At 38.1% G+C, this 14,413-nt stretch overlaps 1 protein-coding gene across 2 annotated transcripts in view; it reads right to left on the bottom strand.

Moving 5' to 3' along the window:
• Positions 1 to 4,176: 4,176 nt before the first annotated feature.
• CCDC138 (coiled-coil domain containing 138) overlaps positions 4,177 to 14,413 on the bottom strand; it is a 60,502-nt gene continuing 50,265 nt past the window's right edge. For both annotated transcript variants that reach the window (XM_025213564.1, XM_006031890.3), the window contains 2 exons: positions 6,204 to 6,342; positions 4,177 to 4,927 (listed from right to left, as the gene is read on the bottom strand). In XM_025213564.1, the coding sequence (XP_025069349.1) occupies positions 4,756 to 4,927; positions 6,204 to 6,342 (311 nt within the window). In that variant the 3' untranslated portion in view covers positions 4,177 to 4,755. The remainder of the gene's footprint in view (positions 4,928 to 6,203; positions 6,343 to 14,413) is intronic.

Below are 14,413 nucleotides of genomic sequence, written 5' to 3'. Positions count from 1 at the left end.
GTAGGGAAAAATGAGCAGACTTTCCAGAAGATTTTACTGATTTGCTTATGTTTTACCCCATACTTTTTTTTTTTAGTTTAAAACGATTCCTCCTTGATAGATTTTTTTTTTTTACTTGAGACAACTTTCAATTTCAATACTGTCAAATGGATTCTTCCTATGCTGTAGCACATGTGCACATTACATATGATGTTCATATTATATATAACAATTTTACATATACAAATGCATTCCTTTAGAAGGTACAAATGAAATATGAGTGATATGAGACTAAGAAAGGGTGCCTGGAAGCAGGATTTAAGCTAATTTTATTTTTTTTTACATGGAGAATAATTAATGAAAATATAATGAAAGACACTAGTGTAGCTATTAAAATGCAATACAAGTATGGATAGCGCAAAAAGTAGGCAAGGGAGAAGAAATCAAGATTAATTAAAACAAGGATGGATATGATTTACAAAATAAAGGACCTCACTATGAATGTGAACTACAGCAAGTTAAGGTACAAAATCAACCAAATGGGCAATTGGTTGCTGGTAAGGTAGTGCAAATTAGGCCCTCTTACAAATAAGGCATTTACTTTTGTTTAATGCCTGCTCTAGCAATATGGGAAAGAAGCTAAATCATTACAATCTGACTATAAAAACCAAGGTACAAGTGAAAGTAGTCTCTACCCTACTTGGATTTGTACCTTGTTTCAACACTTCCTTCTGTATATAATGGCAATTTAAACTCTGGTATATCAGAAAAGTGGAAAGTCAAAGAGAATGTCTAGCTTACGTCATCATCATACACATCTCCTACGAAGTTGGACTAGAACAGATCAAATATTGCAATTCATGATTTTTATCCCAAGTTTCTTTAACCTTAGTGCTTTTCTTAATGATCAGATCCTGCACCCACATTATTTTGACATAATCTAAGTTTTCATTTTTAAAGGAAGTAGCTGGTCCTCATGGTTGCAAATAAAAGTTAAAAAATGTGAACTCTCAGCACTTAAAACAGCAAAAACAAATACACAGAACCTCACCTTTGTGATTTATTAATTTCATGACTTTTTTGCAGTTTGACAAATTACTTTTGAATGAATGATAGTGCTAACAAAGCCACATCCTAAACTGAGATATCAGACTTTCTATGGTTTGCCTTCTTTTGACTATCTTCATTAAAAAGTTTTATAGCTTTATCTTTTAATGTCCAAGAGCAATTGCATTTTCAGGGTCCAATTAAAAAAATGCATGTGTGTACTCACAGTTCTAATTTTCATATTAATCTACAGCACTGTATACACGTACACAAGAGATTAATATACACTGAAAAAGATTAAAAGGAAACAACTATGCACACAGAAAAACTGCTAAACTCAGTGTTCAAAATCATGCATAAACTTATACAAATTCAATCTTAAATTACAGCTTTTAGTTCTATTTAACCACATGTTTCTGTGCATCAGGCATTCATATGATTCAGATATTGTATTATGCAAAAATTACTTCCTGTAACAGTTTTATTCTTACATTATATGAATACCAAAAACAAAGTGCACATCAATACATTTCTTCTCTAGACAGTGGATAATATCATTAAATTTTGTGTAGTAGTAGAACATTTGCCATAACCCTTTTAAGAACATGGGTAAATTTAGTTCCATATCTAAGAAAAAGATTAATTGTGAAGCACTTCAAAGATGCTGGATACTTGACACAAAAATCCCCAAATGAAGAAAATCAAGTTAAACTACACATAAATTCATAACTCAACTCCAGTGACATTATATCTCTTAACACATTGCAGCTAATACAAGATACCATAAAATATGCCATGGCAACAACAATCCTGTATGCTCCAAAACACCATTTAAATACCTCTACCAAATTACCCAAACATAGTTGGGGATGTTCAGTGCAGTACTTGCTGACCCTGGAAGGGTTTAGTGAAGGCAATGGCCAAGACTGTCAGCACTAGGAGAGCAGAATTAACATTCTGTGTGTAACAGCTTCACAAACCAGTTCTGCATATTAATTTCCTATCATGTTTACAAGTGCTTAGGTGGGGCTAGAAAACATAGGCTGAGAAATACATCTGCTAATAAAGAAAATCTTATCTGCCAGATAAGTGGCATATGAAACCTTCTATATTGCTGGATAAAATCTGGCAGGGAAGCATAACTGCTGATGGAGATAGTTTTATTCAAAGAGTTAATACATCAGCAGTTCTTTGCACAAATTTTCATCTATGACAAACAACAGCTAAAAGTCATCTCATTTTTTTCAGAAATATGTGCTGCTTATATTCTGGATAGAACCCATTTACCAAATTCGATGTAATTTGATTTTTTTGTAAAAAGATCAGCAACATTGAAAGGTCAGATTGACAAGGAAAATTTTCTATCACAGGCCAATTTCAAAGATTTCCCAGTAAAAATGTATGAAGCAAAACAAACATTAAAGAAAAACACAGAAAATTCTAAAGGACAAAAAAGTAACCATTTGTGGGCACATCTACACGTGCACCGTTACTGTGCCGTAACTTAGGTTAAGAAATACTTTTATTCACATTTAGCATTATGTGAATAAATACTGCACAGTATGGGCATGTGTAGATACATGCACCCCCGTACTGTGCAGTAACTATGGTGGACTTACACTGACTTGGGCATAAATCTGCATGATGCAGTAGCAAATGCCCAAGTAGTTACTGTGCAGTAAGGCATGGGTAGACACCTTACTGCACAGTAACCCTGTTTGTGTGGACTGACCTAGGACTAACTTTAGTCCCAAGTTAGTACATACATAGCATTACTGTGCTATAACACCTGAATGTGTAGATGCCAGTGTAAAAGCTGCTTACTGCACAGTAAATGCACATGTAGATATGCCCAGTGAAGTGTCACACAGACTGACCAGTGTAACAGGGCGCTTAGGACACCTGTTACTTTAAGAGGAGGAAATGCTGCTGAGAAATTGCAGGCAGCAATCAGGGGACACCTGATCAGAAGGGGGCCAGACTTAGGTGTATATAAGCCTAGGTCCTGAGCTGGGCAGGCAGTCTGGCCCTGGAGACTGATGTGAGAGGAGCTCCTGAGCAGGCTAGAGAGAGAGGCTCCTGATGGACACCAAGAAAGCCTATAGGTAATACAGCCTTAAGGCTTGAGTAACATCAGTGGTTTAGGGTGGGACTAAGGGGAAGTGGAGGCCCGAGCAATTGGTGGTTAGGGAAGGAATATGGGGAGGAGGAAGAGGTCCCAGCAGACCTGACAGCAGGGTCAGAGACCTGGAAGTAAGTCTAGAGCCTGGGAACAGGGCAAAGGAAGGACAGAGCAGTCTGGGAATGAGGCCAGAGCTTGGAAGCAGGGCACAGAAGAGCCTAGGGAGCCCAGGGAACAAGGAGGGGGCCAAGAGACTGAGGGTGACTAGGGCTGAGGGCCCATTAGACTTACTGATAATTGATTAACTGGTAACATCTGGAAGGCATGGGTGTGACTAGAAGGGGAGATGAGGAGGTCATGAAATTGCCTTTAAGGCAGTAAGCTGGTAGACCATGGCTTGTGAGCAGAAAAGATCTCACTCAGGGACCCCTGGGGCAGCCTCCCATGTCTAAATACATGTTAACATGTCTAAATACATGTTAACTTCCAGGCATGGCAGGCGAGCAGAAGGGGAGGATGCTTAAAGGACAGGGAGAAATAAAGGCTGAGTGGCCACCAGGGGGCATTATGGCCACCCCTAAAGCCAGCCCTTGTTACACCAGTGTTAATCAAACACAGACTTATGGCACCTTCTTAAACTGTAAATGCAGTTTCAAATGTATAATTCTAAGGAGTTGCAGGAGTCACGGCACAATGGTATAATCAATTACAGAAGCGGGACATAAAAGACAATTATTAGGCCAAGTTTTCAAAAAGTGACACTTTCTCTGCGTAAGTACTTTCTGAATAGCAGTACTGTGTAGGTACATGACAACTAGAAAAAACACAAATTTGTGCATGCAGAAGTAAGAAAATGGGCTGACTTGGGCCCTTTTTGGAAATCAACAGAAAATGGATTAGGTAAAAGATTACAATTTTTGAATGGAGCAATATCAATATGTTTTCTTTAAGAAATACTTTTATTCACATTTAGCATTGGAATGCTACAATTAAAAACTATACAGAAATACTAAATCAGTATCATTTTGAGTAAAAAAAAATCACAGCAAAATACGGTAAACATGTCTTAGAAAGAAGAGATTATGGAACAATAATTCTTGGAACTATTGGAATCACAGAGGCTTTTATTGAATGCACATCAAATCATACACATCTGCAGCATGTTTAATTTTATCAAAATTTGGCTTCAATAATCAAAACAATCCTCCTTCTGATATACACTTATGAAAATACTAATGTCTCTCTATTATGTGATAATTATAATAAATACCCATAAAACACTTTGGAGATTAAAAGGAATAATTAATTTTACATCACTGAGGAAGGCTGATACTAGCAGTCTGCTTGTGGAGACGATGCTGCTTGGGCTGAATGAGTAGGACAGTACAGGTCACTGAAACCTAGAGCAAAATGTCAGCTAAATTGAACAAACAGTATCTTGAAATGTACTACTTTCCATTTTCATGAGTTCATATGTCGTAAGTCATAAACTACACACTAAATAGTAAATAGAATCCTGATGTCCTTGTTAGCTAGCCTATTTTTTATAACTAGCAAAAGATTGAACAAATATCAATAGAAAATAATTCACAGTAAAATATGGTTAATTAGTGACTTGTGTTTAGATTGGAGACAAGGGAGTTGCTCTTTGTTAAGCCCAAATTAAAAAGAATTGAATTGAGGTTAATAGAGAGAAAAGCATGATCTGGATGTGTTGTCCTCTGCAGCTCTTGGATCATTAGGTGAAGTGTAAATAGTTCAAACATCTTCTTATTACTTCTGCAAAAGATTTTAGCACAGCATAAGTCAAAGTTAAATATTCATTTGATTTTTTTTAAAAGGTAAAAAGAGAATTTCAATTAACTTTTAAGTAATTAATCCCAGAAAATCTGATTTTTTAATTGAATCAAAATCTGGGTTATAACTTGAATTTAATGAATATACTTCTTTAACATTTCCAGGAAGGATAACTGTCTAAGCTGATATGGCTCTGGTACAGAGAGCAGAGGTAGGGCGAAGGAAAGGAACGGGAAGAAGGCAGAGGTGGATAAAAGAAACCTAGGAAAAAAGAGTGACTGCCCTTAAAGTACAGAGAAAACTGATACTCAAGAATACTGCAGAGAAATCCAACTCTGAATTTCTACCATCTGCAAGATTTTTTTCCCCAGACTTACAAAATGTTAGGAAGTCTTGTATGAACATCCCAATGAAATTTTAAATTATTTTGGGTGAAAAATACTGGCTACTTCAGAATTTTCTTTGAACTCAGAAACTTTTATTTTATTTTTTTTCCACTGAGAGTTAGTTTTCATCTTCATGGAGAAGAACCAAACTAAACTACACATCCTCAATTTTCTGCCAGTTTTTTTTGTCCACCTAATCTTAGTAAAGGACTTCAATTTTCTGTTTTATAAGGAAGTAATCCTACTAAGTAATGCCCTGAAGGAATTCAGTAAGAGCTGTGATACCACAATTAATGAAAACGTCTGTTGTAATAAATTTGTAAAGTAACAATCACGGAAAAGGTCCTACTGAAAAGAGGGTAGCATTTTTAAAAGACTTAAGTGTCTTAGGAACATTACTATTTTCAAAAGGGACTTGGATTTTGAAAACTGATAAGATTTTTGGCTCCCAAGTCACTTTTAGCCCTTTGGAAAATATTACCTGGAAAAAGTGATATTACTGAGGGTCAGTGGAAAGAAAAATGAAGTCAGTCTTTAGAAGGTAATTCATCAGTATACAAGAGGAAAACTCAAATATAAAATAAAAACGCTCAGGAGACCAATACAGTTTTACACTCGTTGTAAGCTGTGCTGTGCTAGATCTTTAAGCTCTTTACAAACGCAGCTTAAACATTCATGTTTATGATGGTGCAAGCTGTTCTTTAATGTAATAAATGGCAAGGCAATTTAGGTACTTCCCATGCTAGAGCTAATAATCTGTTATACTGCTGGAACTATAGACATTGGGAAGAAGAGAATGAAGAAAACAGCTTTCGATAACTGAAAACAATGACAGCTTGAAAACCCTTAACCAACCAAAGAAAAAACTTTACTTGATTCTGGAGAGCTTTTGCAGTAAAATGCTGAGTTTTTCCAGTATCTGAAGATCTAGTTTAGGGTTTCGAAGCAACACAGAACAAGTACGGAAAAAGGACTCGTTACTACAGGCTTCCAGGAAAGGCTGCAAGAAACCTATAAAAAAAAGAGAATTCTCATCCAGGAAACCCTCCCCGCAGTATTACAGTTAATGAAAGTCTAGTCGCACATTTACAATGCAACAAGAGGATTAAAATTAAATGGAATCACTTTTTATTTTACAGCAGTTTTTACACAACAATCTGGCAAACCTAAAAATTAATAAACCTGAACTCTAAACTGTAACATCACAAATGCTTTCAGAAAAGGTAAAACAGAAAGCGAGGGTACTTCTGTGTTATAAATAATAATTTTTCATCTCAGGCATCCTAACTGAAACTCATGTACTGGTTGTTCCCATCCTGTGATTACTAGAAAAAAGTACTAAGTTGTTCCAAAGGTGAATCCTTACAGAATATTATTTTAAGAAGCTAAAAAATAGCATGTCAGTGGAAGATACCAAAGTACTTGCAGAAGAAAATGTAGAACTAGACAACTTTTCATTATCACAATGCTTGTGTAGTAGTACTTATTTTCAAGACGGGTGAAATAATAATTGCCTAAAAAGATTAATTTGTGTAAAAACACATATATTAGCATATATATATTGACAAAACATCCTCAATGCTATCGACCAACTACTGATGACCAGCCAAAATTGTGCATCTTTCACTTAGTTCTTTTGCCTATGACTCTAGTGCCTCAATATCAACAAGAACCATTCCTTTCACATCATATTTTTTAACCTTACAAGTTAGTATAAAAGTACAAATTCTGTGATTAAGAACTAAAAAATGGTAAGGATGCAAAGAATGAGCAATTCTATTTTTTCAGCATAAGTGAATGCAAATACGTGTCTCACCTTGCAAACTTTTCCTTCTGAAATTTGCATTAATATGTATTTGTTCCACCCACAAGCAGATGAGTCTAAAGCTACAATTGCAGAATCAAAATCCTTCTTATGTAGCAATAAAAACATACTGAATATTCAGGTATTAAATTTAGCAAATAACATATTTTCATTTTGTCCCAAAGCAATCATTTTGTCTCAAAGAGATTCATAGCATGAATATGGGAAATACTGTAGTGTTTGACATTTTTATGTATGCAGTACTGCACGTTAACTAAAGCATAGGGTATTCATAGAAATACAAGACAGATTTGGGAAAAGAAAGATTTTTTTTCTTAGCTTAATTACATTTCTTAAGTTCCAATTAAAAAGGCAGCTTCCTACGACATGCACATTACTGCATAAAGCAATGAAAGAAAAGAAAAATTATTGCTATAAAGCCCTATTTCAAGTGCACCTGAGATCTGCTCATTATAAATGAGATGCTGAGATTTATCAGTTCAATGAAGAATGGATGTATTTTTTGGTGGGAAAAAAAAAAATCTTCCCCCAAGGACTCACAACTTTTATTAGCCATAACAGGTAGCCTTGGAGTGAAGACAAAGTTGTAATTTATTTTATACACTTTACTGATATTTTAAACCCAGAAAGCACAGTCCAAACTATATAACACCACATGGAACAGGGATTGAAGAATCCACTTGGCAATAACAAGGTCAGTGTAAGAGTTTAAGTCATTAGTTTCCATAGTATTTAAGCTTCTGTCCCTTACAGCTGTAAAGATAGCTTCCCATATGTAAATTATATGCAAAATGCAATGTCTTCTCAATGAGTATGCCAACAGATGACCCCCAATATGCTCTGTTGCTGCTAATAACTTTGACAATTTCATTAGCCAGTGTTGCTTGACAAGATTTGCTGGTTTTCTTGCTGATATTTTGAACTCAGGCAGTAGCAAAATGGCCAAGAATTGTTTGTTTCATGCAATTGTTTTAGAAAGAAATATTAAAAAAGGATGCTGGAGTGACTGAAATGACCCAAAACAGAGCACGATGTAAAAGGATGGTAAAAGAAATGTCCCTCATTTGCAAGGGGGGGGTGGGGGGGGTGGTTGTTGACAGCTATAATCACTCTCTTGTAATTTTGCTTTGCAAGTACTGTTTGACTTAAGTACTATACTTCCATCTACCTGAAGTGAGACAATCTCCTTTGTTGCCCTAGACAAAGTTGAGAAGGGTCATGCAAGGGCATGCCATAGTAAGTCTTGTCATAAGCACAGGTCCTAATATTCCAGACAGTCCCAGTACTGATACAAAGGTGTGTAACGTATGTACACTGCTAAGATATTTGTGAAGTTTAAAGTGGGCAAAGAAAGGGGCAGCTCATTGAGCTACTAAAAAAACTAGCTTTCTGGAGGACTTCAATTCAAATTCTCCTGTCATTTAATACAGTTCTAGATTTTTAAACTTAGAAAGATACTACCTTGGTCTAACTCTTTCTTCTCTTAAGTCATTTTATATTAAGAGTTATTGTACAGCTTCTGAAACAAACCACATGGAAATTCATATATTGTGTCCAAGGAATGCAAGAAGTGAGTGCATGTTCCCAACTTACAAAGAGAACAACAACTCTCTCAGTGTGTTACATTAGCAAAATGACGTGGATTTATTCATAATGAGAGACAAAAGAATATCTTGTTTATGATGAAGGGTGTTAAGATATTAGGAAGGAGTGAGTGAGAGAGACCATGAAAACATAAATAAAACCCCAGCACCCACCAACTAATTTGGAGTGGTTTTTCTGGGGGGGTTTCCCCCTCTATAAACATAGACAAGGGACTGGAATAGACCTGAGCCATCACGTCCAGCTCCACAGGTACACAAACAACCATGTGCCCAAAGATTTTTCAAAAGGGCCACTCCAAACCCTCCTGCATGACTATAAGGCACAGAATCAGAAAGGCCAGAAACACCCAATGGGCCACAGATAAAAGCAGGGAACACCAAGTCACTCCAGTAGTTTGCCACTGCAGTGACAGAGAAGTAGTCGCTGTTAATTGATGCACAAAGAATCCTAGGAAGAGGACCAGAAACCATGCTACAGTGGAAAGCAAAATCTCAGTCCTTGCCATCTGATGGATGAGAAAATTTCCCTCCTAACTGAAAATCCGGTGATCAATAAAGCCTTGAGCATAAAAGCAAGACGCTATAGCCAGGAACTTGTTTTCTAAGTATTGGCGGGGGCACTGTTGCCTACCAGTCAAAATTCTCTAGTCTTAACTATGGCCAAATATATAATGCTTTTGAATAAAGGTCCTCTGCTTCCTTTCCACAGCCAAAAGCATTCATGAGGTGAAAAAAAAATTCCTGACACCAGTGGATGAAATTTCCCTGACACTGAAAGGCCTGGCCAGGCAGCTATCACACTACAAGCAAGTTACAGCTGTACCCCAAGATGGAGTTTGCAAATACACAATACCAAACAAAAGAAAACGAAGGTGTATGAGATACTATCTGCCTTCACATTTACATGTTGTGGGAATGATGAGGACAGTGGCAAGTTCTTTCCACTGACAGGAAGATACTAGGATGTCTGTGGAAAGAGGGGAGGTCACTCCTATGCACTATAATTTGAGACCCAAAAATTTGAGACCCAAATCTGAGACCCAAAAAACATCTTTGTAGAGACAAGCACCTCACTCACCAAGTCCTATGACTCATAGAATACAGAGCCCGGTAAGTCTCCTTATTTCCTCATCCATTACTCTTTTGAAATAAAATAATTTCATCATAAAAATAGTAATCCTTTGAGTCTTAAGTTTACAACACAGACTGAAATGCTCAATAATTTACATTTTAAAAAATGACTAATTACTTTAATACAATGGAAGAACCATCAAGGTGGAAGTAATTGCTTAGTTTCAGAAAATATAATTTTATGACCAGAAGCAGAGAAATCCAAAACAGTTATGTTTTAAGCAGGTGTACACACACACACACACACACACACACACAAAATGTTTGTGTTTTATGACTTGTGACAACTCAGTCTGCATGTATTATGTCAGGATTCAGTATAAATATGTTTTAAAAATGTTTTAAAAATATGTTTTAAAAATGTTTTAAAAATATATTTTAAAAATGTTTTTAAAATATCGTGCACAAGTTTGCACACGCATCCTGAAAAGTTACTACCAACCTGAACTAACAGTTTAGTTTGGGTGGTAAGACTGCAACCATAAGCAATTAAATCACTGTTGACAGAAAGCATCTACATTTTTTTCTCATCAATCAAAGGCTAGGAATAGACGCTACATTTGTCCCTGGGCAAGTTGTACTTTTGTCCCAGAACAGAGATATATGGAGATTGGGGTGCCATTCTAATCAGCATTTAGTGAGTAGCTGAATGCACCAGCCCTTTTCTGCCATTGACTCAATGATGCAACCCTAGGATAACAGTTCAAATGCACATTGCAATGTCTTGGAATAACCAGTTACTCCTTATTTTGTGAACCTTTATTTTAGGATTTATCCCAGAACAACTGACATGGACATCTGAATGATTGAATAATCTGAATGACTGAATAAATGCGATGTCTGTTTTTAACCAAATCTGCCAGGAAGTTACTTCTTATTTGGACCTATGTGACTTTAGAAAGGGAGACTGTCAGTATGCTTTACTGTGGGTTTAATGAACACAATTAAGCAACTGGGGTTTTGCTTCATCTTCATGCATATATATATAAATTTTACTAGCACCACAGTCTACACTGTTGTGGTTCAGTGGTAGAATCCTTGTCTGCTGCATGGGTGACCTAGGCATGCACATAACTACAGGCATTAAGGCACCAAACATCTGGACTCAGTCTGATCTTTGGATTCAGTCTCAACGGCCTAAGGGGGTGTGCAAGGTCTGGGCAGCCTCTATTCCTCCATACTCCTGCCTAGGCACATGTGTTGAAGGTCTGGGTGAGCTACCATATACCATGATCCAGAAGGATCAATGGTTCCTACTAGTAGCATCACTGGCAGATGTGCACTGAAGTAGGGATAAATGATAGAGAGCAGAAATATTTGGGGTGGGAAGGGTTCTGAAGCTCTGGCAGCATGTCTGTCTCTCTACAGTCCAGCACAAAAAATTATGACTAAAATTGCTGCCATGTTGGAGACAAAAACCTTCAGTACAATTATTTGAATTCATGCTTCAAACAATTTCCTAAGATCCTGTACCTTACTGATTTTATAATAGTAGTTTGGAGCCAGGGTTTAAAATGCATTTGACATAATAGTATTTATTATTTATTTATGCCTTCAAGTTATATACTGCACTTCTCAACAAAGGCTCAAGGCAGCTTACAATAAGAGAAAAGAATAGCTTATAAATCAGAAGGAAAAGAAGCGAACAAAACAACTTGAAAAGGTTCTGGAATTTCAACATAAAACAGAGACCAGAAATCAAATCTCAGCCTAGCTGTTTGCCCAAGCACCTATATTATTGCTGTGCCCAAACTGTGCTGGGTACTTTCCGAAATCCATCAGAAGGTAGCTTTGTCTCGAAGTGCAAGAGCAGACAATCAACCAAAGACAGAAGAAAGGTAGGAGAATGGGACAGAAGCAAAATGATCACGGTAATTATGGACAAGTATATACACATTTTTGTTGTGTTGCTTATTTAAGTTAAAATACACTAAATGCACCCTCCCTACTTATCTTTCTATTGCTCAAGCCCCACATGCAGTTCCACTATCCTTATGGACTCCACAAAATTTGACATCTCATTCATCATTCATAAGGAAATATTTGTTTTTGATGTTTGTCTGTTAAAGGAAAACTATAGTTATTTATAGTTAAACTCAGGCATTTGAAAACTCATAACGCAAGCTTTTGTTTTGACTGATTACACCCCCCCTCACTATAAACACATATATATTAGTGACAAGCTATTTAGAAAGAGCATCCCAAGCAAGGAAAATTTTTGTAGGGAAGGGCTCCAGATGCAATTAGATGGATTATTCACATCAAAAGGATTTCTTGAGCAAGCAGAAAGCCTATAAGAAATGGGAAAAGGATGCATCTGCAAAGAAAGCTTTATCTTAAGAGTTAGGTATGTTTAATTGCATTTAATTAGGCTATTATGTAAAATGTGGGCACCACCAGCTGGTCTGCTTCCTAATCCTCCAGCCACAGTTGAATAAAATTGACCGTGGCTGCTGTCTTTCTGCTGGATTCAATACTGTTGATGGATTTTTGACATGTTCCATGCACATCAACCTATAGGCCCCTCAGGTGACTTGGTGCACGGACTTTGGTGCAGGGATTCTATGAATCCTTTTAAACCACCTTACACATGATGCTCACACAAGGAACTTGACACACAAAAAAACCCCCCTTACCATATATTGTTCTTATTCCAGGCTGACTTCTCCCTCCCCACCCCCCCAGCCCCAATGGAAAAATACAGAATTATACACAGGACTGTCCTGTGCACCATTGTAGGGAGCAGATGACCCTGTGCAGCAATCTTGAAGGGTACAAGGTTATTTGCCAACACCATGACTGAACAAGGCAGGGGGATACTTCCCTGAGCTGGATGTTCACAATAGAGTGGAAGAGCAAGCCAAGATAGGATACCCACACAGAAAGATATGACCCAGCCACTGCTGAGCATGTTGGCAGTGGGCTCCCTAGTGACCTGCAAAGAAACAGACTGATGCATTGCACACTGAGTGAGAGGGCAGTAAGGGGACCAACCTGGTGCCAGGGCAGGGGCAGACAGGACTAGAAGAAGGCTTGCCCATGGATGGGTGAGGGGGAGCTCCTGCAGTAGAGGGCAGGAGTAGCTGGGAAGGTACTGTAGGGCAGAAGAAGCCTTCTCCTCCCTGAGGCAGGTATGACCCCCAAACCAGGCTGGATGCATCTTGGCCACCCTGTTAAAATACCTACCTTGCTTTTACCTATTTTGCCCTCATCACCAAAACACACAAAACCTGCACAGAACTAGATGGCTTTGTCTTCTGTGGTGTAAACAATTTTTGTAATAAAAACCTTGCCCCATACTATTAGAGTTTGCAACAGAAGACACTAAGAACTTCAGGAAACCCTCTCCTACTTGGCAAACAAATTAATCTGATTATCCACATAAAACTTTTAAGGTTTTGTGGCCTCTTGTGCTCATTGCAAGTCCTTGATCTCTCCTCCTTTATAGGTTTATGATATACTTTGATCAGTTTTAAGCTATCAACTGCTTCAACACTCTGCAAAAGCAGCTTGGAGGACAACAGCAGTTCAGGGACTTTCTATAGTTATCAATTTATATTTGGGCAAAAAGTCATTTTTTTAAATTGAACCTTAAAATTTGAATCAATTTTATGCAAGGTTCAATTTATGCAAGGTCAATTTATATGCAAGTTTGACTTCTAATCAAACAAGTATGGTAGATATCTACAGACTCTGAGGCATTTAAGCAATTGGGCAGGATTTTATGGATTGGCCACTAAGATTTACATGGAAATCAGGTCCCTAAATTGTACTTTATACACTTAGGATTTTTGAAAATTATGCCTGCACTCAGTAATGTCAAAGGCTAAAACCATAGACTATTCAAATGTTATCTTTATATTCTCTTATTTCCCAGTTCTAGCCCATTTTTATTAAACTCATCATAATCTATTTATATCTTTCCAATATCTGTAGTCTATTATGGGCTAAATTGATGTTTCTGCAAGCTACATGTATTTAGCTCTTCATATATCCCAATGTAAAACCTCTAAACTCCAATCTCTATTACTGTTTGTGGCAGTGCACTGTGTGCGCCTGCCACTTGCAACCAGTGGGTTGCGTAGCCCCGGTGTGAGGGGGCGGTAGTGTGAGAGGCCCCAGTGACGAGGAGCCCGAGAGGGGCCGTACATCGAGCCCGGTAGAAGGCCAGCACAACAATAGGCCTCGAGGGGGCAGGGTCCTGCGGTGGTCAGCCCGAAGGGGAGAGTACCCTCTATTGGCCCAAGCTGAGGCCAGGACCACGAGGGTCAAAAGGGCCAGGGGCCCACCGCGAGGGACGCCCAAGAGCCGGGGGCCTGGGGTCCCGACTGGCCTTGAGGTGGGCCAGGGCAAGATGCCGACGGTTCCAGGGGAACCACACCCGAGAGGGGAAGATAGCTTCGGGAAAAGGGGATAGCAGGATGGTGAGCCCAGTTGAGAGGATAGCAGTGCATGGGGCCTAAAAGACCGAAGGCTCGAGAACATGGGGAGCCCCAGTGTGAGGGGGCGGCGATGAGGAACC

The sequence above is a fragment of the Alligator sinensis genome, unplaced genomic scaffold (genome assembly GCF_000455745.1).
Source record: "Alligator sinensis unplaced genomic scaffold, ASM45574v1 scaffold1232_1, whole genome shotgun sequence".
Taxonomy (NCBI): domain Eukaryota; kingdom Metazoa; phylum Chordata; order Crocodylia; family Alligatoridae; genus Alligator; species Alligator sinensis.
The sequence above is the reverse complement of the archived record's forward strand: the minus strand, read 5'-3'. Positions and strand labels throughout refer to the sequence as shown.